The sequence below is a fragment of the Drosophila navojoa genome, chromosome 2 (assembly GCF_054131105.1).
Source record: "Drosophila navojoa isolate 15081-1374.11 chromosome 2, UAZ_NAV_1.0, whole genome shotgun sequence".
In the NCBI taxonomy this organism is placed as follows: domain Eukaryota; kingdom Metazoa; phylum Arthropoda; class Insecta; order Diptera; family Drosophilidae; genus Drosophila; species Drosophila navojoa.
This window is the reverse complement of record NC_142890.1, coordinates 3,579,455-3,605,198: the sequence shown is the minus strand read 5'-3', so window position 1 is coordinate 3,605,198 and position 25,744 is coordinate 3,579,455. Positions and strand designations below refer to the sequence as shown.

The window sequence follows — 25,744 nt, the reverse complement described above, 5'->3', positions numbered from 1 at the left end:
TAAATATGTTTTATTAATTTTGCTGCGTTTCGTTTGCGTGTTTTTGCAAGTGCATTAAAATCGAGTTTGTTTAAGGCTTTTATTAACACGTTATTGAAAGTTAACGACAATTGGCCCTGTCCAGCTCTTTAAAGCTTGACCTTCAGGCCTTGACGCGCCGCGTCGCGTCGTTAACAAGCTCATTTTTTTTTCTCTCTTTTTAATTGGTTACGTTTTGTTAAGTTTTGAACGATTTTCCGCGTAGGAATTTTAATTTCGAAATCGAAAGATTGTGCGTGTGATAAAAACAAAATAAAATGTAATTTATATATGTACAGTGGCTAATGAATATGATTTAAAAAACGGCCTAAATTAGTGTTGGAAATATTATTTTGCTTATATACAAATAATATCTGCAGCATGTTGCTCGAAATAAAATTGTTGCCATGAACAGCCAATGAGCACACTCAATTTAGCAGTTAAATCAAATGTAAAAACTTTTTTTATTTCTCATTATATGCATACGCTATTCATTTCACTTCAAATTATACATAACATAACAAATTTATCAGATTATTCAACAAACTTTGCTTTGTTCTTAAGCACTGCCCGGCAACATTCTAGGTGCGCTTCGCAACATGTGCTTAGCAACATGTTGCCTGGCCGGATTGCTTTTGGCGCCAAAGTCCTAGCTATTGCGCAGAGTGTGCAACAAATGCAGCCGAAGTTCAGCTGTCCGTTCGTGTCTGAGCTTCGTGCCGTTTAGAACTTTGCTTGCCTGCTGATCTCCATTCAGTCAGCCACTGACGCCAGTCACGGAGTCCCGCAATTCAGTTCGGTTTTTGTGTTCGTGCGCGACGCAACGTGATGGCGGCAGCGCTTGTTGCTTTCGGTTCTAAGCGAATTGTTGCTGCTGCGGCTGCTGTTGCCTGAGACTTTGGCGTCATTTCGCTCATTCGCGCTTTCAGTTTCCATTGGCCGGCAGCGGCGCCTGCTGCCCGTTTACCGTTTCTTGCGCGGCTCTTCAACGGGAATGTGCTTGGGCACCTCATTTGCGCCATTCAAGCGATTTGTTTATGTGAAATACCAATTCGAATGTGCCCCGCACGCGATTAATGCGCACTATAAACGCAGCAATTAATTAACTGTGTATCGAGACGCTTTCTGCAATTAACACAGCTGCGAGGCGTGTGCGTGCCATACCAATACAGTTTGTTGTGCGTGTGTGCGCGCGAAGAAGAAGAAGAAAAAGTGCCGCTAATGCAAATGTGTAAAAATTTGTGCACATAAGTGAATGTTGTCGAGGTAGTTAACTGTTTGTATTTGGCATTGTTATTGCCCAGCTAAATGTTAATTTCATCACCTCGGGAACACGACAACACGGGCAGCCAGACCGACTTGCTAAAGTTTCTGTAAGTACATATATCCCAACCAAATATATATGCACATATGTATATATTACATGAATTCGTAAGCTGCTGTCAAGTCACATGCATTTTTTAGTGCTAACTGTTGCTCCTTGTGCCATATTCAGCGTTTCTTTGCATACTCTACTCGTGTGAGAAATGTGATAGAGAGTATATCGGTTTTTGTTTTTATGAAAAAAAATTTGAAGTTTAGAGAAATTCGATTTTGGTTGGAAAATATTTTAAAAAAAAAAACATTCGAGTCTCTTGAGCAATACGTCTAAACTGAATTAACAATCGATTTTATTGGAAGATATCTTTCTTAGATTGGGCTTCATTCTATAAAGAGGTTAAAGCCTAATTTATTTCATTTAGCAGCTGTAGAAAAGTGTTAAAGTGTGAAGATGAGAAAATATAAGGAGAATATTTTTTTATTTGAGTTTTTTAGATAGAAAGTGAATTTTGTTTTCATAAAGGACTTCACCATTTTAAATTACATAAATAAAAATATCTTTTAACCATATTTTGAAAAAACTACAATAATATTATGTTTCTGTTTGGTGTCGGTTCAATTTTATTTTAATATTAATATTATAGAATACAAAAAAGAAACTAAAATTATGTCAGCTTTGATTTACAAAATGGTTAATATTTGTTTAATTTTTAGATGTCTAAAATTGAATTGAAATTGATTCATTAAAAAAATACAAAAGAAAACTTCAATTGGCCCACCTTTGACTTTCAACAGAGCATTTCATAGTCGTCGCATTCGACTTTTGTTTGTTTTGTCCTTGGTTGCAGCCTGCTGCACTTGTTAAGAGACAATTTAATGAGCCTTCGCTTAGACTTGCCTTCACTTGGTTAGTTCCTTTCAACTGGCATTCGACCATTGTTTGCATTTGCATTGTTTGAATAACTTTTGCAAAATGTTTGCAATCCACAGGAGACTTTACATTGAGTACTCGCCCGAAGACTTGGCACTCGGTAGCTCTGCAGCTATGCAGAGAGCCAGCCAATGGCTTCACTGTACTGTAACAATGCTCAAGTATTTGAAATACATTTTCAAGTACAAGTTTTTCTGTTGGCTCACGTGCGGCTTCGCCTGGCAGCTGTCAGCTTGCTTGCTGTCAGACATTAACACGTGCCGTGCTCCCATTTTAATGGGGCGATTCATAAACACTGCGAGATCCCCAGAGAGCAACTATAATTGACATTTTTGTGGTTGACCCTTGTCATTGCGGCACTTCATAGCTAAGGTTAGTTGTCAAAATTCATTTTCATATTTTTGCTCTAAATTTAGGTGACATATTGGAATTTCATTTAAACTGCCATTTTCTTTATTAGCAATTAATTATTGCCTTTCTCATTTGGCCAATGGCAATTTATGCCATTTTAATTCAATTCTTTACAATTTGCTGGCTGCCAACGATGCAAAAGACATTTATTATATCTTTATTTAGTTGTATTTCTTTATTGATTGCATGTCGCAGTCCCCTAGGGAGCTTATTGGCCAACCGGATATTTGCTTCAATTGCTAGCTGATAAATCAGCTCTGCTCAATTTACAGTTATTGTTGCATTTGACTACACCTCCGTGCGTGTGTGGAGCTGAGAGAGGAGCAACGGAAGTTCTCTGGAAAATATATCATCTGATTTATTACGCATACGCCACATTGTGTTGTTAACAGACAGCAAAAAAAAAAAGCAAAAAAAATGGAAAAATAAGGAAAAGCTTTTTTTGAGCCCTGCCTTTGGCCAATTTTCTACACTGACAGCTGCCAGCAATGCGAACACTTAGTTAATTATAAATTATGAGCACTGAGAGCGGGAGGCGGGGCGTTGCGTGGGCGGCACATAAAAGTGTGCCGCTGCCACGGAATTATTTAGGGCCTATTATATTAGCCAAAACCAGACACATATGTTTGTTTTGCGACTGCTGCTGCTGCTGCTGTTGCAGGTGAGCGCATATTTTATCAGCAATTAACAGTTGAATCCGCTTGGCTTAAGTGCCTGCAGCGCTTTCCTTCCTTCCATTTCTGTGTTTGCCGGCAAATGGCCTTTGGCTTTTCGGAGCTCCAAGCAGTTCTTCTTTTGTGTTTGACTGGGCCCAAAACAAACACTTTGTACGGTTTATGGCCGCGTGTTTAATGTCAAAGCGTGTCATGAGGGCGTACGTTTGTTGGCCTCAGTTTTTACGGCGTGGCGCTTCTGGTTACAGGCCGCGACAGACACTGAGCGAAAAAGTTTGGACTGATCTGGGGGAAGTGCTATGGACGGTCGAGGAGAGCCAGGAAGAAAAAAGTTTGTCTGTGGTAAAAATACTTTGTGATAGGCATAAAAATCGTTTATTAACGAATTTATTTAAAAGTACAACATTTTTTAGATTAGGATATAAATCATATAATCATAATAAAACGGGGATATATTCATAGGAATAAATATGATTTATTATAGTATAAAAACTTACCTATTAAGAACTCGATTTACATTTATTTCTTGTACTATTTTGTGGACGTAACATAGCTTAATATGATCTGAAATAGATTTTCAACTTAAGCACACTTGAAAGCTAGACTTTACTTCATACACACACTTTTCTCCAAGTGTACGTCATTTGTTGTGTGTTCAGATGCTGTGGCGACGCTTAAATTCGCAATGGCCGACTATATATTCTTTTATGCTTGTAAATATTCAAAAATAAAGAAGAAGAGGAGCGCAAAAAAATTGAATGCAGAGTCGTTACTTTAATCAATATTTCAATCAATAAAAGAGTCCATCAATGCAGAAACACTTCCGGTGGCAACACGCAGTCCACATCTCTTGAGCATCATCATTATAGATAAACATTCGAAATGGCGCAAAAATAAAATATGATTAATAATCAAATTGAATTGCGGCTGAGCTTCCGTTTTTGGATGGTTTATCCATTGTCGACAGCTCCGAACTGAAAGATCGTGACAAATGATTTGAATGGGTGAAAGCTAAATTATCATTTTGCACCTGTGTAGGTAATAAAATAAAAGTCATTAACATTGATTTCAATTCAAAGTAGTTACATTTTAATTCATGTTTTGATTGCTAAATGTTAATAAATGTTGTTTACATTTACAATGCAAATGGTGGTGTGAGCGAGAGAGCGAGAGAGCTGCTTAAATTATTTGATTTTCATATCCATGTATTTTTGCTTATGTTGGCACAGAATTTATTTTTCTGCTATTCGAGATTCAATTTGGATTCATAATCTGTTTATAAATCGACTGAAATCAGTTCGCGCAGCAATTAACATCAAATTAGGTGAAGAATTTTAAACTGAAAAGAAAAATATATTTCTCTTGTTTTATAAATAACGATTTTTTAGATATTTATTAAAGTATTTTGGATTGAATTAAAAGCCAAAATAAATATTTCTTTTCTATTTACTCGACATACATATATTCAAATATTTGCCTTGTGTCATATTTGTTTGTTTAGCTCTAACAAAAATAATTTATATCTATTGAGTATATTCAATAAGCTATCAATGGCCTAGTGGCCTAGAATATTTTATTACCACCTTACTAAAAAACATAGATTTCACATACATTTTGTGCATACATAAACGGGCTTAAAACTTTCATCCATTTGTTTTTTGTCGCTTTCATTATAATTCCCATCCTATATCACTATCGTAGCATCTCAAAAAATATTATTTGAGACCATGTTCAGTGCTGTCTGTGATGTCTCCATCTCCCCCTGGAAATCTTCAGTCGCAGGCGTCTAGGTCTGGGAATACGTTGACCGCGGCAGCAGCAGGTCTGTGGAACTGTGGGAGTATTCCCCAGATATTTTACGTTTGGCCAACAATTTGCTGCAAATATTCTGCTATATTTTTTGGCATGGTTGAAAATCAGCGAAAAGCCAAAGAATGTCCAAGCAAATATGTGGTCAAAAGCAATGAGAACTAACACAACTGAAACCAGAATATATATTAGCTGTCGAAATTCGAAATTCCTGAACCAAATTCTTAAAATATTTTCTCAATATATGGAAAAGCTAAACAGAGCTGAATTAGCTGGTAATAGAAAAATTATAGAGCGCAGTTATATACGCTCAGCCGTTTTTCATTGAATTGACATACATACATACATATATGTATGTACATATAATATATTTTGATATATTATGAAATATTTATATTGTTAACACCGCGTTCTTCATATGCCAATTAAGCCCTGCTACGAAAACTGATTTAGTTCAGGTTTATAAAACTATAGTCTAAAGTAGAAGAGATGAGAATTTTGGCCTGCCTTTGACTAACAGATGCTCGAAAATGTAATTGCCTAACAGCTGCTGCCTATGTTGCTCATATACTCCTTTATTCCCATCTTATGTTACACAGGTTCGCAATTCTTAAAACTGTCACCAAATCCATGTTTTAGGATATTATTTATCATTTCTATGTTCATGCGTGTCTCAAGCTTAAATTACGCTCGAGCATTATTTATGAAGCTGGAATAACAACATAGAAAAATGCGTTTATGTGGTAAGAGATTTATGTAGTTTTTGTTTTCGATTTGGCGCACAGTAACGGTAACCAGGGTAACTTGGTGGATTTTTATCTCTAGACTTCAGCTATATTTTAAGTAAATTTAAATAAATTTAAGCTCATCTTCTAGCCAAAAAAGTCATGTGCAGACGTGTTTCATTAGAATTGCATTCAAAATCTGCTCAGACTTTTAAATTGACACAACATGTTGTTGTTTACCTTAGACATTGCTCTGATATTGTCTCTGAGCATTTTTACTTTGCTTGATTTTAGTTATTTTGTTATTTTAGCTATTTTTGTATTCTATTTTTTCAAAGCACTCAACAGCCACACACCTGAGCTAGAAGAGGGACAGCAACAAATTGAATTTGTTTACTCACAGACTCAACACACAAATACACACAAACAAGTTTAGCATACAGTTGGCAAGTTGTGATAATAAAGCGTCTTGAATGTTTATAAAATTCAATTTAGTTGCCAGAGACAGAGAGAGAGAGAGAGAGAGAGAGAGAGAGAGAGAGAAGAGCTGCTCAAGCATCTACCTGAGAGTCAGAGCCTTTGTGCTTAGTTTTTGCTTAGCATATTTTGTACAGCTTTAAGGAGAAAAAACTAATCCCCGACAACAATCTGGCAAAATGCAACCAGCTGGCTTTTGATATGTTCAGCTGCAGCAGGGCTAAGAAAGAAACCCAAGCCCCGAAATGAGACAAGTTTCGAGCAGCCATATTAAAAATTCCTTCGACAAAGTTTACTCTTTACTTTGCTCCTTATTGCGGCTTTGTTTGGCCAAAAGTTTTGTCTCTGCACTCACTGATTGCTATCCCTCTAGCTCTATCTCTGTCTCTGTCGATTATACTTTGGATACTCAACATTTTTCGTGGTCATACTTGGGGCAATATACGGAAATGAATGTGATTAGATGCAAAAATGATGTGCCAAAAGGAAGGAGGGAAAACCACTTCGACAGGTAAATTCTCGGGCCAACATGGCGTATGTGGAATGATCTGTGTCGCTTGTGTTTGCCTCGAGCTAAACATAATGCAAACGTCTCTTCTTGTGTATATTATATCTGTGGATTGTCGAACCAGAGTTTGTAAGGCAGGCGACCAACATAATTTAATCTAATTGTTTGTGTGACATATGTGTGGCAATGTCTCCATGATTGCCGAAGTTTGACTACGTTTGAATTTAAATTGAAATTGTGGACTTTCTTTGCCTGCTAAGCCAGACAAATGTCTTGAGAAACTGCTTTGAAATGCCTCGCATTAGTTGTGAGAAAGCCCTGCAGCTGTCTAGTTTGATTAATATAACTTGAGATATGGGGAAATATTTTCCAAATTGATGTGAGACAGCTGCTGTCTTTGAATTTGCTTACGCATGTGGCCAGCTCTGAGCTCCATGTCGGCTTTCAGTTAAAAGCCGCTTTGCCTATAAAACAGACATTTCGGCATTTTTGCCAATGCATCATAAATATTTACATAGCCCTAGCTGAAGTGCACTGAGGCATGCAGCACGATGATGGCCTGTGGCTCCGCTGCCTCCTGCTGATCTGCACACTTGACTGGCTAAACTGGATTTGGGATGACTTCACTATATAATAAAATGTAATCATAAATTAATTCAAATGAAATTTGAAATTTTATGCGCATTGTGCTTTATGCCCGGCAGGACCTTTTGACAGACAGCTCAGTAGTTGGGCATATTTGCTTTTTATTTTTATTTTTATTTTTATTTTTATTTATTTTGTTGTTGCTCCTTAGTTTCCATTGAGCTTCAACCAAGCTGAACTCATGGGTAAACCACACACACACACACTCGCTCAGTGCCTTTCCACATTTTATTGGGTGCTTGCCTATTGAACGGGCTCAACGACCCTAAAGGTTGTCCAAGCATTCACAAACACAAACAAATCCCGATACTTTGTTTAAGGCGCTGCAGCCCTGGCGTATAGCCCAGGGCTTTGCCATAACGAAGCATTTAAGTGACGGCTGCCAATGTCCTTTCGCTCTCTGCTCGAGCACCTTGCCACGTTGCCAGGCTCAATCACCAGGGAGCTCAGAACAATGGCCAGTTGACACATTTGTGTAACTTGCGGCACTTGCAGACGACCCTCATTAGCTCAGCTTCAAGGCGAATGTCGAACAGCTCTCACAACTCTCCAAATGGTCAGACAGTTTCCTATTTTCTTTCAACACAAACGACATTAATATTTATTAACAGGTTTCAGTTTCCACTACGTGGGAGTCTATATAATGTATGCTATATATAACATGTAGTCGAGATGCTCTTTGATTGAGGCATGTCTGATGTACATATATATGCATCGATTTTGGAATTACATTGACATACGTTATAACTCGCTCAGATTTTGATTTCATATGCGATTTATTCGAGTCACTTAAATAATAAATAAACTTTTGCTGCTTATGCTGACTCTGTAAGGGCTTATTAGTATAATTTAGGCAATAATTCTCTTTTTGATTTTTGATTGATTTTTCTATGCTTATTCACGCTGTGAAGTGAGTATATTGATTTTGTATAATCGGGAATCTGATATGGATACATATGTGATTAATTAGCTGCATCTTCTACAGCAGATCTACAGCAGAAACTCAAAATTAAATTGACATATATATATTATATATACATATACATAAATATATTATTATGGTTTAGAATATTTTAATCAGGAATGAGTATTCTGCAGTCGATAGCACACCATTTCAAAGCTCTTACGTGCTTTGATAAGGTTAAGGCAGTTAAATGCATGAATGAATATATGTATATAAATACAAGTTTATATATAAAGCAGTCAACTTCATGTCACTCAAATGCCACAGAGTGAAACAGAAGCCTCTCAGCTATGCAACGATTATGATAAATGATTTTTACACACATAATTATGTGGGTGTTGGTGTCGCCGCGAAGGCCTTAAAGGGGCCCTGGGCACATCCGTCTGCCACACGTGTGATTTCGCGCAATGTTGAATAATGAGCTCTGAAGCGTTGAGCCGTATATTCTACGGCCCGTTGCAGTGCGAATGCCCAGCACTGCGGTTGGGCCGTTAAGCTTGTTGACCTTTTCCCCATGTTGTGTGTGCTCTCTTCTTCTTCAACTTCCTTTTTTTTTTAATTTTTGGTGGCTCAAATGCTCGGCGGTGCCGTCAGGCATGTTAATATTGTGACCTGCATTATTGATGGTCCGCCCAAGGGCCAATGTAAACCAATATGAATGTGAGACATTCCAAGCCAAGGACCTCGTCGCAGTTTGAGTGAAAGTGAAAATAAACAAAGCTGCAAAGAAATATGCAAATCACTCAACACAAATTTCTGACATTCCAGACAATTTGAACCTCGCCTGAATTGCCACTCAAATGAATTTTACAGCAAAAAGACCAAAGTCATCATGCGAGTGCGAACCGTTCATAGCAGAATAACCTTTTCACCTTTCACCTTTGCGCTATGAAATCTGTTCAAAATATTTCACAACTTGCGGACTTGCAAGTGTTTTAGAAGCCAAGTATTTTTCACCTGGGAGTTTGACTTTAAATTTGCATTTTTTTTTTAGCCCGTCAACACATTTCTGTGAGGCCCTTCACCTCATGAATTGTTGAGAATTTTTGATTGTGTCATTTCCGGGTCGATGCACAGCTTTGAGTGGGTCTGTTTACTTTTGAAATGTCTGGACACATGTTATATTTAGAGTGGTACAAATATAATATTTAAGTATTTTGTTATCAACAAAAAAAGAAAAACAAGACAAGAGAACATGAACATTCATTAGTTTAATAGCTTTTGAAAATATAAAAACAGCTCCCAAGCTGAGACATAGTTCAGTTCGTGAAAATGTTGACAACGTCAGTGTGGATAAATTACTATGGTGAGGCTGAATTGTTGCTGGCTTTTGCTAACGAAATGTCTGATGATGTATTTACCATGGAATAGCACTTCATATATGGCTCATACTCTACTCTGTGCACCCAATATTCACGTCGAGTGTCAGGAAGTGCCTCGAAGGAACTGTTAAGTCTCATGCCGCAGACTGTTCTAGATATTGGCAATGCCTAAATGGGGAAACTCTCATGCAAAGCTGTCCCACTCAAAGCTACTTTGATCCAGTGTGGGAGGTGTGCGTCATCGATGTGAATGGAATATGTGTGGCAGCAGCTGCGCAATGTACGGATGGTCGAATTGAAGTGAGTCCTGGCAATAGTTGCGGTTACTTTCGATGCCTAAATGGCAAACTAGAAGAGGAAAAATGTCCATCGGGCAGCTACTTCAATGTAAGTCTGAAGATCTGCGCGATCGATGAGAATGGAATTTGCAATCCTAGGAATGAAACGTGTACGGAAGGTTTTGTTCAAGCTGACCCTAGGAGCTGTGCTGGCTATCTGAAATGTGTTGATGGACGTCTGGTTGAAGAGAAGTGCACGATGGGAAGCTATTTCAACGCTGATTTTAAGGTCTGCGAGATCGATGAGAATGGTAGCTGCATTCCTAAGGAGAGAAAGTGCACAGAAGGTTCCTTAGAAGAGGATCCAGATGACTGTGGCGGTTATCTCAGATGTGTTGACGGCAGACTGGTCGAAGAAAAGTGTGCCAAAGGTAGTTTCTTCAATGCTGAATTAAAGATCTGCGAGATCGATGAGAACGGAATTTGCATTCCCCAAAGCGAGAGGTGTACGGAAGGCTCTTTAAAAGAAGATCCTGAAGACTGTGCAGGTTACCTCAAATGCATTGATGGTATCTTGGTCAAAGAGAAATGTGCGAAGGGAAGTTTTTTCAATCCTAAATTAAAGATCTGCGAGATCGATGAGGATGGTATTTGTGATGGCAAGTGTAGCGAAGGTTCTTTACAAGCGGATCCTAAGGACTGTTCGGGTTATCTCATGTGTGTCGATGGAAATCTAATAGAAAAGAAGTGTGCCAAAGGAAGTTTTTTCAATGCTGCATTGAAGATTTGCGAGATCGATGAGAATGGAATCTGCGATCCCAATGATGACAAGTGTATCGAAGGGTCTTTGGAAGCAGATCCTATGGACTGTTCAGGCTATCTCATATGTGTCGATGGAAATCTAATAGAAGAGAAGTGTGCCAAAGGAAGTTTTTTCAATGCTGCCTTGAAGATCTGTGAAATCGATGTGAATGGGGTCTGTATTCGTAGTCTTGAAAGATGTTCTGAGAATGAACTTGGAGAGATTCCCGAAAATAAATGTGGATATATCAGGTGTACATACGGAAACCTAATACAGTTCGATTGCTCAAAAGGAAGGTATTACAATTCAAGCTTAGAAGCCTGTGTCATTGATGAGAATGGACTTTGTGCTGGAGTTAAGGAATGTGAAAATAGTGAGACAAGAATCGATCCCGACGACTGTGCTGGCTACTTGCAGTGCATCGATGGCAAAATGGTTAAAAGGCTCTGCTCTTATGGCAGCTACTACCACACAGCACTGCATAGATGCGTAGTGGACGACGAAGGAACTTGTGTGCCCCTATGGGATCATTGCAAGGAAGGTGAGCGGGAGGCTGATCCTGAGGACTCTGTCTCCTATCTGGAGTGCATCGATGGCGACTTTATGCCACAGAGATGTGAAAATGGCAGCTACTTCAGTGCAGACACCAAATCCTGCATTGTGGACGTGCTAGGTGACTAGGTGGAACTATACCCTGTACCTAACCTTTATACTATGAATGCTATTTAATAAATAATGAAGTGCCTAAGTAGATTATTTATACACAAATACACAATTGTCCCTCGGCATTGTTAATAGAAACTTGTGGTATCATATGCCACACAGCGCCGAGGGCAAACTTTTAGTTGGCTTTGCACTTGGAACAGCTGCGACTTTTTTGGGTTAATGGTATAAAAGAATTACGACATTTGCTCCTAATTGAATGGCTTTAATGAACTGTTAGCATACAAAAACCTAACTTTTTTCTGGCGGGCATTTCTTTATATTCGGCGCATTAACGAGGGCAGATTGACGTGTCTGAGTGCTAATTAGGAATAATAAGATTCGAGTTTCTTTCTCATATGGCAGGAAAGAAGAAGATAGAGAGAGAGAGAAATACGTGACGAATAACATGTTGTCCCAGGGCTACAGATTAAATCTCTCCACTCTTAATTAAGGTTATTCCCGCTGTGCTTGCAATAGGAGACATCAAAGCGTTTTCGATTACAGCGAGAACTCCGTAATTAATGCCGGACACAAATTTTCGATTACATCAGGTAAGAGAAGGAGAGAGAATGAGAAAGAAAATATCTTAGATATTGAACTAAAAGCGAACGCAATATAAAATATACATTTTCTCTTAAGGGCTCTATATCCGACAGACCCTTTGAAGCCCACTCACAATATGGAGGAAGTTTTAGCTACGGGCGTGGCATCCTAAGCGCACATCAAAGGGCATCTGCTGCAATTAAATTTCTTCGATTTCATGCTCGCTTTATTGATGAATTTAGAAGACTTTGCCTCTGCCCATTCCTGGGTCGATTAGTCCTCTTACATGTTTATTGTGGAATTGACGAATATTAAATTCAGGATATAAATGTTCGTCTTGCGTCCGTTGTCTTTGTCTCCCTCGGGAGCAGGTGTCGGTGTCGTTTCGATTCCCGGAGGGGTAGCGGCACTGGTGCTGTCGCTTATCACCTCGCTGGGCGTATTTGTTGTTGTCTCCACAACAATTGTCGTGGGCTGCAGTGTCGTTGTTGTGTCCTCAACACCGGAGTCACCCAATCCATATGGCGATTGCTTGTTAACGGGCACATAGAAGTCGCCCACGGCAATAAGTTCATTTTCGCTAGCACCCATCTTCACGGTGCTGTAGGTGCTGCCGCAATCCTTATTATGAGCCTGCTGATAGGACGAGCACTTGATGGTTGGAAAGTTGTTCATTCGCAGTGATTCGACGTAGTACGACACAGCGCGTGTGTGGGCGCAGCTGCCGGTTAAATCGATTCCACAGCCTGGCTGGGATTTACCGCCATTCGGATAGAAGGCAGCGCGTCCGATGGGCTTGTTGAAGCCCAGTGTGCCTCCATTGGTCTGAATGGTCTCCACGTAATACGCATCGTTGCTGGACAAACGCTTCTCTGGCTTGTCGTAGCTGAACAGGGGCGAGGCGGGGTCCAGACCCACCACCTTTTGCACGCTGCCAGTGGTCACCTGTTTGGCGGTAAAGCCGGCCACATGTGCACCCAGGCTGAAGCCCACCACCTCGAGCGTTTCCAAGGACATGCCGTACTCGATGACCAAAAAGTCCACCAGGCGAGCAATTTTTTCGCCCGCTCCCGCCACCGCTGCCACGGAGGAGGCATACTCCAGCGAGCGACCACGTGCCCAGTCTACAGCAATCATATTATAGTCGCCGGACAGGAACCAGGCATTGCGCACGCCACTGTTGACACCGTCCTGGTAATTGGAGTTCCAGCCGTGTATGGTGAATCTATAAATGAAACGGAACTATAAAAGTGCACTGAGTCACGGAGCGTAATCTCACCTAGTCGGATTGGCGGCATCAAAATTGGATGCATCAATGGATGCCTTGGTGGCCTGGATGAGCTGTCCCTCCGTCGGATTACGTTGCGTGTACAGGTAGAAGCTAACCGCGTTCAGGGACAAACGCTGAGCGATCTCCATAGTATTGAGGCTTTCATATGCCTCCAGTAGACCTTCAGCCTCCTCCAGGCTCATCCATTTGGATTCAGCGCCCAGCTGTGGCACGTACCAGCCATTCTCGCCATGGATGCGCGTTGTTTGCTCCTCAAGGGGCAGCGCACTGACTAAAGTCGTGACTTCTGAGTTGTAGTTTAATCGAAGGTGCAAAGTACTCACCAGCTAGCACGCAAACAGTTAGGAATACAATCAAATTCATGTCTAACGTCTATTGACACATCTCACGTCTTTATATAGACTTTTTTTGCCAATTCGATCGGCTACTGTAAATTAAATAGATTGGAAAGCAGATTAGATTTGTAGTCATAATCATTCAGCAAATTTTTTGTATCGCAAAGACAGTGTACAAAATTCTGCATTCGAACTAAAACATATATGAATGTTTCGTTGCTTTTATTGATTCAATTGATGATAAAGAACAAATCAATTTTTTACTGTGCAGACACATATCTTTGAGTGTAAATCACTTTGAAAAGTATGAGTCAACTCACTCCACTCAAAGCTTTGAGTTGAGTAAAAGCTCCGATAATAACTATATAATAAATTATAGCAGTAGCAACTAGAGAATACTCTATATGAGATTTGAAATAGTTACAGATGGGATGTATTATCATCAAAGACAAAATGATCCAATCTTTGGTTTGGTATTAATACACACACTTTTATGCTCATTCTCCATCTGAATTGAGTATATATATTAAATATTATGTTCTATTGCTTTCACTCATGAGGGTCTGACTATATTCACTTATTCTGTAATACATATTTGTATCCCCATAAATCATAAAGATGAGCAAATTCGGAAGCGTTTTGTACGTGAATGAGGATTCTGCTCGACTGTACCTTTGTAACTTGCTGTTAACTTATACTTGTTTTCCATCTAGCCCATGGAATATCAGCCTTTAAATACAATGGAAACATTAGTTTTCGCTATACAGTTTTATTGTCAAGGAAACATAAGCTAGTCTAGTTGCCATATCCATAAGGATAATCGCTGTGGACGGGCACGTAGTAGTCGCCAGCAACCATGTAGGCATTAGTGACAGCTCCCATTTTGACGGCACTGTAGGTGCTGCCGCAGCTCTTGGCGACGGCCTGTTGGTAGTCACCGCACTTCATGGTGGGGAAGTTGTCCTGGGTGACGGACTCTGCGTAGTAGATCACGGAGCGGCTGTGGGCGCAGGAGCCGGTCAAATCGACACCGCATCCAGGCTGGGACTTGCCGCCGTTGGGGTAGAAGGCGCCCTTGCCAATGGGCTTGAGGAAGCCCAGCATGCCGCCGTTGGTCTGAATGGACTCCACATAGTAAGCATCGTTGGAGTTCAGGCGCTTGTTGGGCGAGTCGTAGCTGTACAGGGGCATAGCAGGGTCCAGACCAATGATGGTGTGCACCTGACCGTTCTTGACGTTCTTGCCAGCGAATCCGGACACATGGGCGCCCAGGCTGTGGCCAATGATCATGGTGTTGTCCAGGGACAGACCGAAGTTGGTGCGCAAGAAGTTGATCAGGTCGGCAACCTGCTCACCGACACCGGGCACGGCCAAGACAGAGGAGGCGTAGTCAACCGAGCGGGCACGGCCCCAGTCAACGGTAATCATGTTCATGTCGCCGCGGGTGAACCAGGCGTTGCGCACACCGTAGTTGACATAGTCATCGGCGCTGGAGGTCCAGCCGTGGATGGTGAAACGAGTGGGGTTGTTGGGGTTGAAGTTCGAGGCGGAGATGCTAGCCTTGTTGGCCTTGATTTCCTGGCCAGAGTTCTGGTTGGACTTGGTGTACAGGTAGAAGGTGACGGGGTTCAGCAAGCTGCGCTCGCGCTCAGCATGGGCTTCCAAATAGGCATCGGCCTTATCCTTGTCCACCCACTCGAAGGTGCCATCGGCTTGGGGCACATACCAGCCGTTCTCGCCATTAATCTTGTGCTCAACGGCGCTGGCTGTCGAATAGAAAGAATTCGGATCGAACTTGGTAATTAAAATAGGACAGAACAGAACAGAGCTTCAGAGTCTTACCCGCAACAACGCAGAATGCGAGAGCCAAAAACAGTTTCATCATGCTACGCAGAAGACAATTTCAACTGATGTTCGGACCTGCCCCAGGCTGTAGCTTTATATAGACGCATCTTATCAAATCACGCGTATGCTCTGCAGACCCACTTGAGATTTGGCCAATTGATAGGCAATCACACCAGAGCTTACCCGGCTCCAATTATTAATAATATTTAATATTAAATATTTAAAATCTTTAACGTCGACTGATCAGTGAATTTTGCTGTTATCAATGCTCATACCCTTGAGCGATTGGAAAGGGGAGTGCAGTTGCTAAAGAAAATGTAGTCTCAGAATGGAAGGTAATGTATTGTACTCTTGAAATATGAGCTAAAAAAAATTAATGTGAGTCGATAACTATCGATATTCAGTATCAAAATAATCTATTTAAAAGCATATTTAAAGTGAGCCGAGAAAAGATTTCATTTTTCTAGAAATTTAAGAATGTTCACTTGTAAACTAATAAGGTAAATGTTAATCGATAAATATTGATTTTAAATTTTATATTGAAAGAACTTTTCCATATACAAATTTGAGTTATAAAATGAATGAAGGTTAATATAGGTTTATGTTAAGACTATTGACATTTAATTATAGGGTATATCTTAGTCTCTTATTCACAATTACATATTCTTTAGTGTGCTCTTTGTTCTGACACCTGTTTGGTGTAAATGTGTTCTAAAAAGCTCTTACTACCAACTACGCCCATGTGCACTGATAGGTAGCAAAAACATTTTAAAGATAGCTGCATATTGTTAAGATTGATTTATTTGGCCAGATCAACTGTTGTGCTACAGGGAGCCATGTGCCTGAGACCTTAACCACATAGGCATTAGTAGCGGTGCTCTTGCAATGTCAAACTAAGCTCTCTCCATTGCAGCTACCTCAGTGTGGAAGGTCGCAGCAGGGCTGTAGGGCTTAAGCCCACAATTATGTGCACTTGTGTGCCGTTTACGGCAAATGTTTTGCGAAATGCGCACATTCCGATTACCAAGCTGGATCTTTTCGGGCACGGAGCATGTCTATGTCTGCGCTCCTACACTTTCCCTCCTCACACATAGAGCTCTGTTTGGTCATTTGCCCATTGGCTAATCGTCAATTGGCAGAGGACAATGAGAGCGGCTAATGGTCGCTCCATACTGGACATTTTTTTGGATTTATCGGTTTGCTGTGCATGTCGGGTAATGTTTCACTCCGCATTAGTCGCTTTTATCGCAGATTTGCAATCAAAAATGTCATCACGATGAGTTTCAAATCAATTCATTCACCTGCCAGCTCGAGCACCGTAAACAACTTGTCTCCTATTGTATTTATAGAACTAGCAAACAGAAAAACAAAGTAATCTCCACCTACCCCATCCCCCTATGCGGCGCTCCCACTAATCTCTGACGTGTGCTCGTGCACTCGATTCGTACCGTACGGACCCCAAGTGTTCGCTGAGAGCATTGTATCTTGATGGAGATAGGGCAAGGAGTACGTACACTATCACAAGCCAATTGTTTGCTTTCATACTTTATTTAGATCGACAGATAGCGGAACCTATTCAATTTTGCCAAAAGGCTCTTTGCTGTTAACAGGCACATAGAAGTTACCGCCCGACATGTAGGCATTGTAGTCGGCGCCCATGCGAATGCTGCTGTAGGTGCTGGCGCACTCCTTTCTGACCGCTGCCTCGTAGTCACTGCACTTGATGGAGCCGAAGTTATCCTGAGTGACGGCCTCAACGTAGTAAGTCACGGAGCGGCCATGAGAGCAGGAGCCGGTGGCATCTACACCGCAACCGGGTTGCTTCTTGCCTCCGTTGGGGTAGAAAGCGCCCTTGCCAATAGGCTTGAGGAAGCCCAGCTTGCCGCCGTTGGTCTGAATAGACTCGACGTAGAAGGCATCGTCGGAGGAGAGGCGTTTGTTGGGCTTGTTGTAGCTGAACAAGGGCAGAGCAGGGTCTAGGCCAATAATGGTGTGAATGCGACCCTCGCCAACGGTCTTGCCGGCATACCCAGAAACATGGGCACCCAGGCTGTGGCCAATTACCATCAGGCGCTCCAGAGACATGCCATGATGCTCGTGCAGGTAGTTGATCATTTGACCCACTTTGGTGCCGGCGCCGGGTACAGCAACGACCGAGGAGGCATAGTCAACGGAGCGAGCACGGGCCCAGTCAACAATAATAATGTTGTAATCACCTCGGGATAACCAGGCCTTGGTGATTTCTTTGTTCATCGAGTCCGAGTGACGACCAGTCCAGCCGTGGATAACGAAGCGTGTGGCATGATCTTTGTTGAAGTGCGAGTCTCGAATGGATGCTTCCTTGTCACTAATGTGTTTGCCCTCGTGAGGGTTCGATCTAGTGTAAAGGTAGAAGGATACGGCATTTGTGCTTACACGTCCCTCCATTTGCTCCGCGTCAGCCAACAGCTGCTCGGCCTCGTCCAGATCCATCCACTCGAAGGTACCATCGATTTGGGGTACATACCAACCATTCTCACCATGAATACGATCCTGAATGGGTAGGGCGCTGACTGAAAAAGAGTGTTAGGGACCTACGAACTATCTCCCAACAGGAAGGAATTGTTTCTGACCTGCGGCCAGGAGTGCTGTTAGTACGAGAAATACTTTCATTCCGGTAACTCAAGTAGATTTGCTATATCGTTAGGACTTCTTTCCCTTTTATAGTCATTTTCAATTTGCGATAAGCTCTTAAGAACTTGCCCACATTTAATCATTAAACTCGTATGTTTTTGATGAGAAATCCAATTTGGCATTTCCCTTTTAACAACTCTGACGATGTAGTCATTAATCGATGATAACTTGCTATTCGGTTATATTCTATTTTATAAAGCGATAGCATTAGTTATTAACTGATAGAATATCAATTCTGGTCAATATATAGCGTACTCCAACGATCAAATCTAGATTGTTTGTAGATATGCTTTGCTTTCGGAAACCTATAAAAAGCTTAACCTATATAAAGGCAATAACCAAACCATGATACAATTCCCAGTTCAATGACTTTAAAGTATGATTTCCTTGTGAGAACGTCACGTTTATTGAGCTTATTGTGATAAGTCATTTAATGGACGTTGCCGAAGGGAGCCTTGCTGTTGACGGGAACATAGAAGTCACCCGCTACCATGTAGGCATTGCTATCAGCGCCCATGCGAACGCTGCTGTAAGTACTGCCGCACTCCTTATTCACGGCTGCCTCGTAGTCACCGCACTTGATGGTGCCAAAGTTATCCTGAGTGACGGCCTCAACATAGTAGGTCACGGAGCGGCCGTGGGAGCAGGATCCGGTGGCGTCTACACCGCAACCGGGTTGCTTCTTGCCTCCGTTGGGGTAGAAAGCGCCCTTGCCAATGGGTTTCAGGAAGCCCAGCTTGCCGCCGTTGGTCTGAATGGATTCCACGTAGTAGGCATCGTCGGAGGAGAGACGTTTGTTGGGCTTGTTGTAGCTGAACAAGGGCAGAGCAGGGTCTAGGCCAATAATGGTGTGAATGCGACCCTCGCCAACGGTCTTGCCGGCATATCCAGCAACTTGGGCACCCAGGCTGTGCCCAATCACGTACAGGGTGTCCAGGGCCAAATCATGGTTTTCATTCAAAAACTTGATCATGTTTCCAACCTTGGCACCAGCACCGGGAACAGCCACCACGGAGGAGGCGTAGTCCACGGAGCGAGCACGGGACCAGTCGACAATGATGACATTGTAGTCACCGCGGGACAGCCAGGCCTTTGTGATTTCTGTGTTAATGGAGTCCTTGTAGCTCTGGGTCCAGCCGTGAATGACAATGCGAGTGGGATGATCCTTGTTAAAATGTGAGCTGGCAATGGATGAGCTCTTGGTCGTTATTTCTTGACCCTTGGTTGGATTGGAATGTGTGTATAGATAGAAGGAGACAGCATTGGTGCTGATGCGACCCTCCATCGCCTCGCCCTTTGCCAATAGATCTTCAGCATCGTCTAAGTCAATCCACTCAAAGGAGCCATCCGCCTGAGGTACGTACCAGCCGTTTTCGCCGTTAACGCGATCGTCGACAGGCAGAGCACTCGCTGCAACCGAAAAGAGATAATCAGAAACTGTAAATACCTACATAAATAATAAATTAAACAACCTGTGGATAGGAGAGCTACTAGTCCAATTATACAAGCTGCTTTCATCTTGGAATCAGAAGTATGAATAATATGTCATAGGCAGTTCCTGCTTATTTATAGTAAAATTGGTTGAGCAATCCATCCTTCTATATTGGTTTAAAACCACTTGAAACTTGATTAAAATTTGCCAGATAAGTTGAGTACGTTGATTAAAAATCATACTTCCTCAAGAGACTCTCTCACTGATAATAAATGATTATCAATTTGGGCATACATCGATGTCAAATGATTTATATATTTCGTGGGAAGCGCCAGATCCATGAGCAATTACTAAATTGACAGACGCCCCGCTTGCCATATATTGTACGGCTTAGTATGGATTAGAAACTCAATGTGTATTTTCTAGTTATATGAATAGCGTCGTTGGCCCAACTAGATTAGCTACTTACCCAAAAACATACTTCCTTAAACAAAACTGAATTCGAATTTTTTCGATAATATTTTTTGATTGCGTCACATTATTATTCTTATTTAGTTGATATTGCCGTGGGGAGATTTCTTGTTCACCGGCACATAGAAGATACCCTCGGCCTTGTCGGCATTGCTTTCATCACCCATTCGAATGTCGCTGTAGGTGTTGCCACACTGCTTGTTGACAGCTGCCATGTAGCTATCGCACTTCATGGTTCCAAAGTTGTTCTTGGTGACAGCCTCCACATAGTAGGTCACGGAGCGGCGGTGAGAGCAGCCACTAATAAAATTCATGAAGCAACCGGGTTGCTTCTTGCCTCCGTTGGGGTAGAAAGCGCCCTTGCCAATGGGCTCGAGGAAGCCCAGATGGTCCAGCTTGCCGCCGTTGGTGTGAATGGATTCCACGTAGTAGGCATCGTCGGAGGAGAGACGATTGTTGGGCTCGTTGTTTCTGAACAAGGGCCCAGCAGGGTCTAGGCCAATAATGGTGTGAATGCGACCCTTGCCAACGGTCTTGCCGGCATGTCCAGCAACGTGGGCACCCAGGCTGTGACCAATCACATGCAGGGTGTCCAGGGCCAAATCATGGCTTTCATTCAAAAACTTGATCATGTTTCCAACCTTGGCACCAGCACCGGGAACAGCCACCGCGGAGGGGATGTAGGACAAGGAGCGAGCACAGTACCAGTTGACAATGATGACATTGTAGTCACCGCGGGACAGCCAGGCCTTTGTGATTTCTGTGTTAATGGAGTCCTTGTAGCTCTGGGTCCAGCCGTGAATGACAATGCGAGTGGGATGATCCTTGTTAAAATGTGAGCTGGTAATGGTTGAGCTCTCGGTCGTTATTTCTTGACCCTTGGTTGGATTGGAATGGGTGTACAGATAGAAAGAAACAGTATTGCCTTTAAGACAATGGGATGACAGCTCGACATCTTTCAATAGATCTTTAGCATCGTCTAAGTCAATCCACTCAAAGGAGCCATTCGCCTGGGGTACGTACCAGCCGTTTTCGCCGTTAACGCGATCGTCGACAGGCAGAGCACTCGCTGCAACCGAAAAGAGATAATCAGAAACTGTAAATACCTACATAAATAATAAATTAAACAACCTGTGGATAGGAGAGCTACTAGACCAATTATACAAGCTGCTTTCATCTTGGAATCAGAAGTATGAATAATATGTCATTGGCAGTTCCTGCTCATTTATAGTCAAATTGGTTGATCTATCTTGGCCTGAATATTCATTTTTCAGAAGATCCATATAATTTTGTCTAAATCGTTTGCACGACTTAGATAACGTTTCTTTAATGTACGTTTATATAACAGATATACTTTTAAAAACAAATTTAAAACCCATAATGCATATGAGTTTTACATGTGGTGTTGTATCCACGACTTCTACGGCATTAACGACATTTGCTGTATTATCAGCAGCCTTTTGAAGGTTTCGTCTCCCATTTTTCTATTTGGTTTTATCATGTTAATATAACGAAAATTATTATTATATATCTTTTTCTTGGATTTTATGTAGCATTGTCAGGTAAACCCATTAAGTTTACAAATTGTTTTTTTTTTTTTTTTTTTTTTTTTTTTTTTTTTTTGTATTTGTTTAATTGTTTTTATCCTACATTTATTTTATATATTATTGTTGTTCATATACGAATTTTATTTTAATTTCATACAAACTTTATTGTATAATTTTACTGTTGTATAATTTAGTTTGTTCCCTATTTGACCAACGCAGTGGCCTTCCTGTCTAATCATCACGACGAGCTGAGTCGATATAGCCCTGTCCGTCCGTCCGTTCTCAGAAGTAATAAGAGCTAAAGAGCTGTATGCAGTACAAGTCTATCCTATTTTTTCGATAACTCATCCAATATTTTCGTTATCGAGAAAAATCGAAAATTTATTGTAGACTTTGAGATTTACTATGTATATACATATAATGAGTACAAACATTTTGTAATTTACATATTTTGGCCACTTCGCCACCAATTTCAAAAAACTTATTTTAAGGACTAGAGACTTATACCTCGAACCGTACACAGTTTATGACCACGTTCTGAAAGTTTCATTAAGATTGTCCGTCTACAAGAGAAATTATTCAACTAATAAATTCTCATAATATTGCGCACGCTGCAGCACAGCCCAAACGCAGTCGCTGCTTACTGCGCAGTTAGTTGCATGTTTACGTATGTATGTGTGCATAAAAGAAGTGCAGAATGATTAGAATATCAGCTTGGACGGTTCAGGGTATCTCCTAGTCGAGCAGTCTCGATTGTTGTTGATTGCGATTGCAATTCATTTATCAAATGCAAACATTTCAAAAACTCATTATATTTTGCACAAATTTCATTTAGTTATATATTATTATTATATATATACACATATATTTTTTTAAGCATGCTCGTGACACTTGTCACGGTCGCCATGTAACGATAAAGATTAGAAAAATCAAGCCCTTCACTTGGAGTTTTCTGGCTAGAATAATCCCTTCAATTTATTTATTCAAAGTCGTAGCCTAAATACATAAAGTTTTCATTAGGAATGCTGTTCCTAAAAGCAGCAACAGAACGGGAGTACGTAGCATGCTGTATGTATGTATGTATATATGTTTGTATGTACATGCAGGAGGCCACATGGGCACCCATGCTGTGTTCGATAATGTACAGAGTGTCGAGACTTAACTCATGATGGGAGCCAGGCCGATTAAGTTATCGCCGTATAATCAGACTTCAGTAACAAGATTTATCATATAATAGGCACTGTCCGAAATGCCTAGTCTTAAATTGCTCTTTTGATTGCCATTTCGCTCTAGGCACATTTCAACCAAATTCTGCTGAGGTGCATTGGGAGCTGGAACAAACCCACTGTGATTAAAGATCTTTGGTGGCGTGAATAATACCGCACGAGAATTCTACCTTAACAGTGAAAATATATTTATAGGTAGATCTGGGTCCGTACTTAAACGCTATCTTAATCGATTACAAAAACGTTTACTACTTATGTTAATCTGCTGTAAGTAGCCCTCTCGAGTGCTGAGGCCCTTTAATGTTATCATCAAGAACTAACTTAATGAAATATAAGCGAATATATTCCTTCAGCCGATTGTCGAAGCATTCCCTCTGCTTCTTTCTCGTCTATCGAATGAAGGGTGCCATCGTCGTTTGGCATATACCATCCGTTCTTCCCCTTTATATTCTCGGACAAATCCATCGCGTATGTAGTAGCTGAGAACTGCTTAAAAGTAGGCCTTATGGGTTTTCAAATTAGTATTACTCACGTTTGCCCATTGCAACACTTAAAACTAAGAGTCAAATCAAATTTATATGGTTGGGGTGGCGGTGCACGATTATTAAGGCAGTTACATATGTATATTATGTACATAAACAATTTCTCTCACCCGGGTAAATAAAATTAGACATGGAAATTACATTCCTCAATTCTCTCTGATTGCCTTTCAATGTACTCTAATCCACCGCATCAATTGCAATTGAGCAGAACGAGATCAGTGTGTTTCTTAAAGCAAATTATAGATTTTATTTGCTAAGTGTCAATTGACTCTCTACGGCTGACCCTACAAAAGCCGATTAGCTGAGACTCAATTCGGTTAGACAGTTCCGGCCCAGCCACCCACTGCCCCTCTCTTAAACGGTCACTTTTTGTGTTTACCTCTCTGACTTGTACGCGTGTTATTGCTAATGAGTTTTCCATGGCTGATTATCCTGTTCGTGCTAATTGAATGAGCAGATGAATTAAAAGACTTGCAAAAATGGTACACAATATCCAGTATTTGAATAATGTACACACACGTGTGGCATACTTTCAGGCGGCACTTAAGGTCACCTTGAAAATTGAAGAGCAATGGGCATTCGATTTGAAATAATTTAGTGACCCATAAGTATAATTCATAATTATCATGAGGGACTCTCTCACTGATCATAAATATTTATCAGTGGACGCCTATGTCGATGTCGGATGATTTATATACTGCGTGGGAAACGACAAGTCCATATTGTATGCTTGATAGCCCTATCGGTTACCTTATATGTATATGTATAAGTTTATACTTACCTCTAGTGTGGATTAGAGCCTCAAGGTATGTCATTCAGTTATATGATTAGCGTCGTAAACCCAACTAGATTAGCTAGTGTAATTATTCGATTAGCCTAACAATACCCTTAAGCAAAACGAAATTTGATTGTTTTTTTTTATAATATTCTTTGAATACGACCCACGTCTATTTAGTTGATATTGCCGTAGGGAGATTCGCTGTTCACCGGCACATAGAAGATACCCTCGGCCTTGTCGGCATTGCTATCAGCACCCATGCGAACGCTGCTGTAAGTGTTGCCGCATTTCTTATCAACTGCTGCCTCGTAGTCATCGCACTTCATGGAGCCAAAGTTATCCTGAGTGACGGCCTCAACATAGTAGGTCACGGAGCGGCCGTGGGAGCAGGATCCGGTGGCGTCTACACCGCAACCGGGTTGCTTCTTGCCTCCGTTGGGGTAGAAAGCGCCCTTGCCAATGGGCTCGAGGAAGCCCAGATGGCCGGCGTTGGTCTGAATGGATTCCACGTAGTAGGCATCGTCGGAGGAGAGACGCTTATTGGGCTTGTTGTAGCTGAACAAGGGCCGAGCAGGGTCTAGGCCAATAATGGTGTGAATGCGACCCTCGCCAACGGTCTTGCCGGCATGTCCAGCAACGTGGGCACCCAGGCTGTGACCAATCACGTGCAGGGTGTCCAGGGCCAAATCATGGTTTTCATTCAAAAACTTGATCATGTTTCCAATCTTGGCACCAGCACTGGGAACAGCCACCACGGAGGAGGGGTACTCCAAGCGAGCACAGGACCAGTCGACAATGATGACATTGTAGTCACCGCGGGACAGCCAGGCCTTTGTGATTTCGGTGTTAATGGAGTCCTTGTAGCTCTTGGTCCAGCCGTGAATGACAATGCGAGTGGGATGATCCTTGTTAAAATGTGAGCTGGTAATGGTTGAGCTCTCGGTCGTTATTTCTTGACCCTTGGTTGGATTGGAATGGGTGTACAGATAGAAAGAAACATTATTGGCTTTAAGACAATGGTATAACTGCTCGACATCTGCCACTAGATCTTCAGCATCGTCTAAGTCAATCCACTCAAAGGAGCCATTCGCCTGGGGTACGTACCAGCCGTTTTCGCCGTTAACGCGATCGTCGACAGGCAGAGCACTCGCTGCAACCGAAAAGAGATAATCAGAAACTGTAAATACCTACATAAATAATAAATTAAACAACCTGTGGATAGGAGAGCTACTAGACCAATTATACAAGCTGCTTTCATCTTGGAATCAGAAGTATGAATAATATGTCATTGGCAGTTCCTGCTCATTTATAGTCAAATTGGTTGATCTATCTTGGCCTGAATAAATGTCTAAATCGTTTGCACGACTTGGATAACGTTTCTTTAATGTACGTTTATATAACAGATATACTTTTAAAAACAAATTTAAAACCCATAATGCCACTAGTATGAGCTTTACATGTCTTATCCACGA

General features: G+C 41.4%; 8 protein-coding genes across 11 annotated transcripts in view; 2 read left to right on the top strand and 6 right to left on the bottom strand.

Annotated features, from left to right (window-relative positions):
- Positions 1-732: 732 nt before the first annotated feature.
- Positions 733-25,744, top strand: part of RYa-R (RYamide receptor) — an 83,689-nt gene continuing 58,677 nt past the window's right edge. For all 4 annotated transcript variants that reach the window (XR_016196564.1, XM_089258378.1, XM_089258371.1 and 1 more), the window contains exon 1: positions 733-1,391. The gene's annotated coding sequence lies outside the window, so the exon portion shown is untranslated. The remainder of the gene's footprint in view (positions 1,392-25,744) is intronic.
- On the top strand, positions 9,699-11,623 carry LOC108658433 (chondroitin proteoglycan 2). Its single transcript, XM_018111137.3, has 2 exons — positions 9,699-9,788; positions 9,854-11,623. Exons 1-2 carry the CDS (start codon positions 9,755-9,757, stop codon positions 11,563-11,565), a joined length of 1,746 nt encoding a protein of 581 aa, XP_017966626.3. The 5' UTR covers positions 9,699-9,754; the 3' UTR covers positions 11,566-11,623.
- Positions 12,334-13,864, bottom strand: LOC115563687 (pancreatic lipase-related protein 2). Its single transcript, XM_030387062.2, has 3 exons — positions 13,747-13,864; positions 13,412-13,694; positions 12,334-13,357 (listed from the first exon to the last, which is right to left on the bottom strand). The coding sequence occupies exons 1-3, from the start codon at positions 13,784-13,786 to the stop codon at positions 12,415-12,417; spliced, it is 1,266 nt and encodes a 421-aa protein (XP_030242922.1). The 5' UTR covers positions 13,787-13,864; the 3' UTR covers positions 12,334-12,414.
- LOC108658540 (pancreatic lipase-related protein 2) lies at positions 14,512-15,755 on the bottom strand. Its single transcript, XM_018111233.3, has 2 exons — positions 15,601-15,755; positions 14,512-15,524 (listed from the first exon to the last, which is right to left on the bottom strand). Exons 1-2 carry the CDS (start codon positions 15,641-15,643, stop codon positions 14,554-14,556), a joined length of 1,014 nt encoding a protein of 337 aa, XP_017966722.2. The 5' UTR covers positions 15,644-15,755; the 3' UTR covers positions 14,512-14,553.
- LOC108654487 (phospholipase A1) lies at positions 17,133-18,305 on the bottom strand. The gene is made up of 2 exons (XM_018105832.3): positions 18,216-18,305; positions 17,133-18,155 (listed from the first exon to the last, which is right to left on the bottom strand). Exons 1-2 carry the CDS (start codon positions 18,253-18,255, stop codon positions 17,176-17,178), a joined length of 1,020 nt encoding a protein of 339 aa, XP_017961321.3. The 5' UTR covers positions 18,256-18,305; the 3' UTR covers positions 17,133-17,175.
- LOC108658720 (phospholipase A1) lies at positions 18,654-19,885 on the bottom strand. Its single transcript, XM_030387059.2, has 2 exons — positions 19,749-19,885; positions 18,654-19,686 (listed from the first exon to the last, which is right to left on the bottom strand). The coding sequence occupies exons 1-2, from the start codon at positions 19,792-19,794 to the stop codon at positions 18,707-18,709; spliced, it is 1,026 nt and encodes a 341-aa protein (XP_030242919.1). The 5' UTR covers positions 19,795-19,885; the 3' UTR covers positions 18,654-18,706.
- LOC149092057 (pancreatic triacylglycerol lipase-like) lies at positions 20,105-21,413 on the bottom strand. Its single transcript, XM_089259327.1, has 2 exons — positions 21,311-21,413; positions 20,105-21,248 (listed from the first exon to the last, which is right to left on the bottom strand). Exons 1-2 carry the CDS (start codon positions 21,354-21,356, stop codon positions 20,260-20,262), a joined length of 1,035 nt encoding a protein of 344 aa, XP_089115453.1. The 5' UTR covers positions 21,357-21,413; the 3' UTR covers positions 20,105-20,259.
- On the bottom strand, positions 24,398-25,625 carry LOC149092056 (pancreatic triacylglycerol lipase-like). The gene is made up of 2 exons (XM_089265722.1): positions 25,485-25,625; positions 24,398-25,422 (listed from the first exon to the last, which is right to left on the bottom strand). Exons 1-2 carry the CDS (start codon positions 25,528-25,530, stop codon positions 24,446-24,448), a joined length of 1,023 nt encoding a protein of 340 aa, XP_089121848.1. The 5' UTR covers positions 25,531-25,625; the 3' UTR covers positions 24,398-24,445.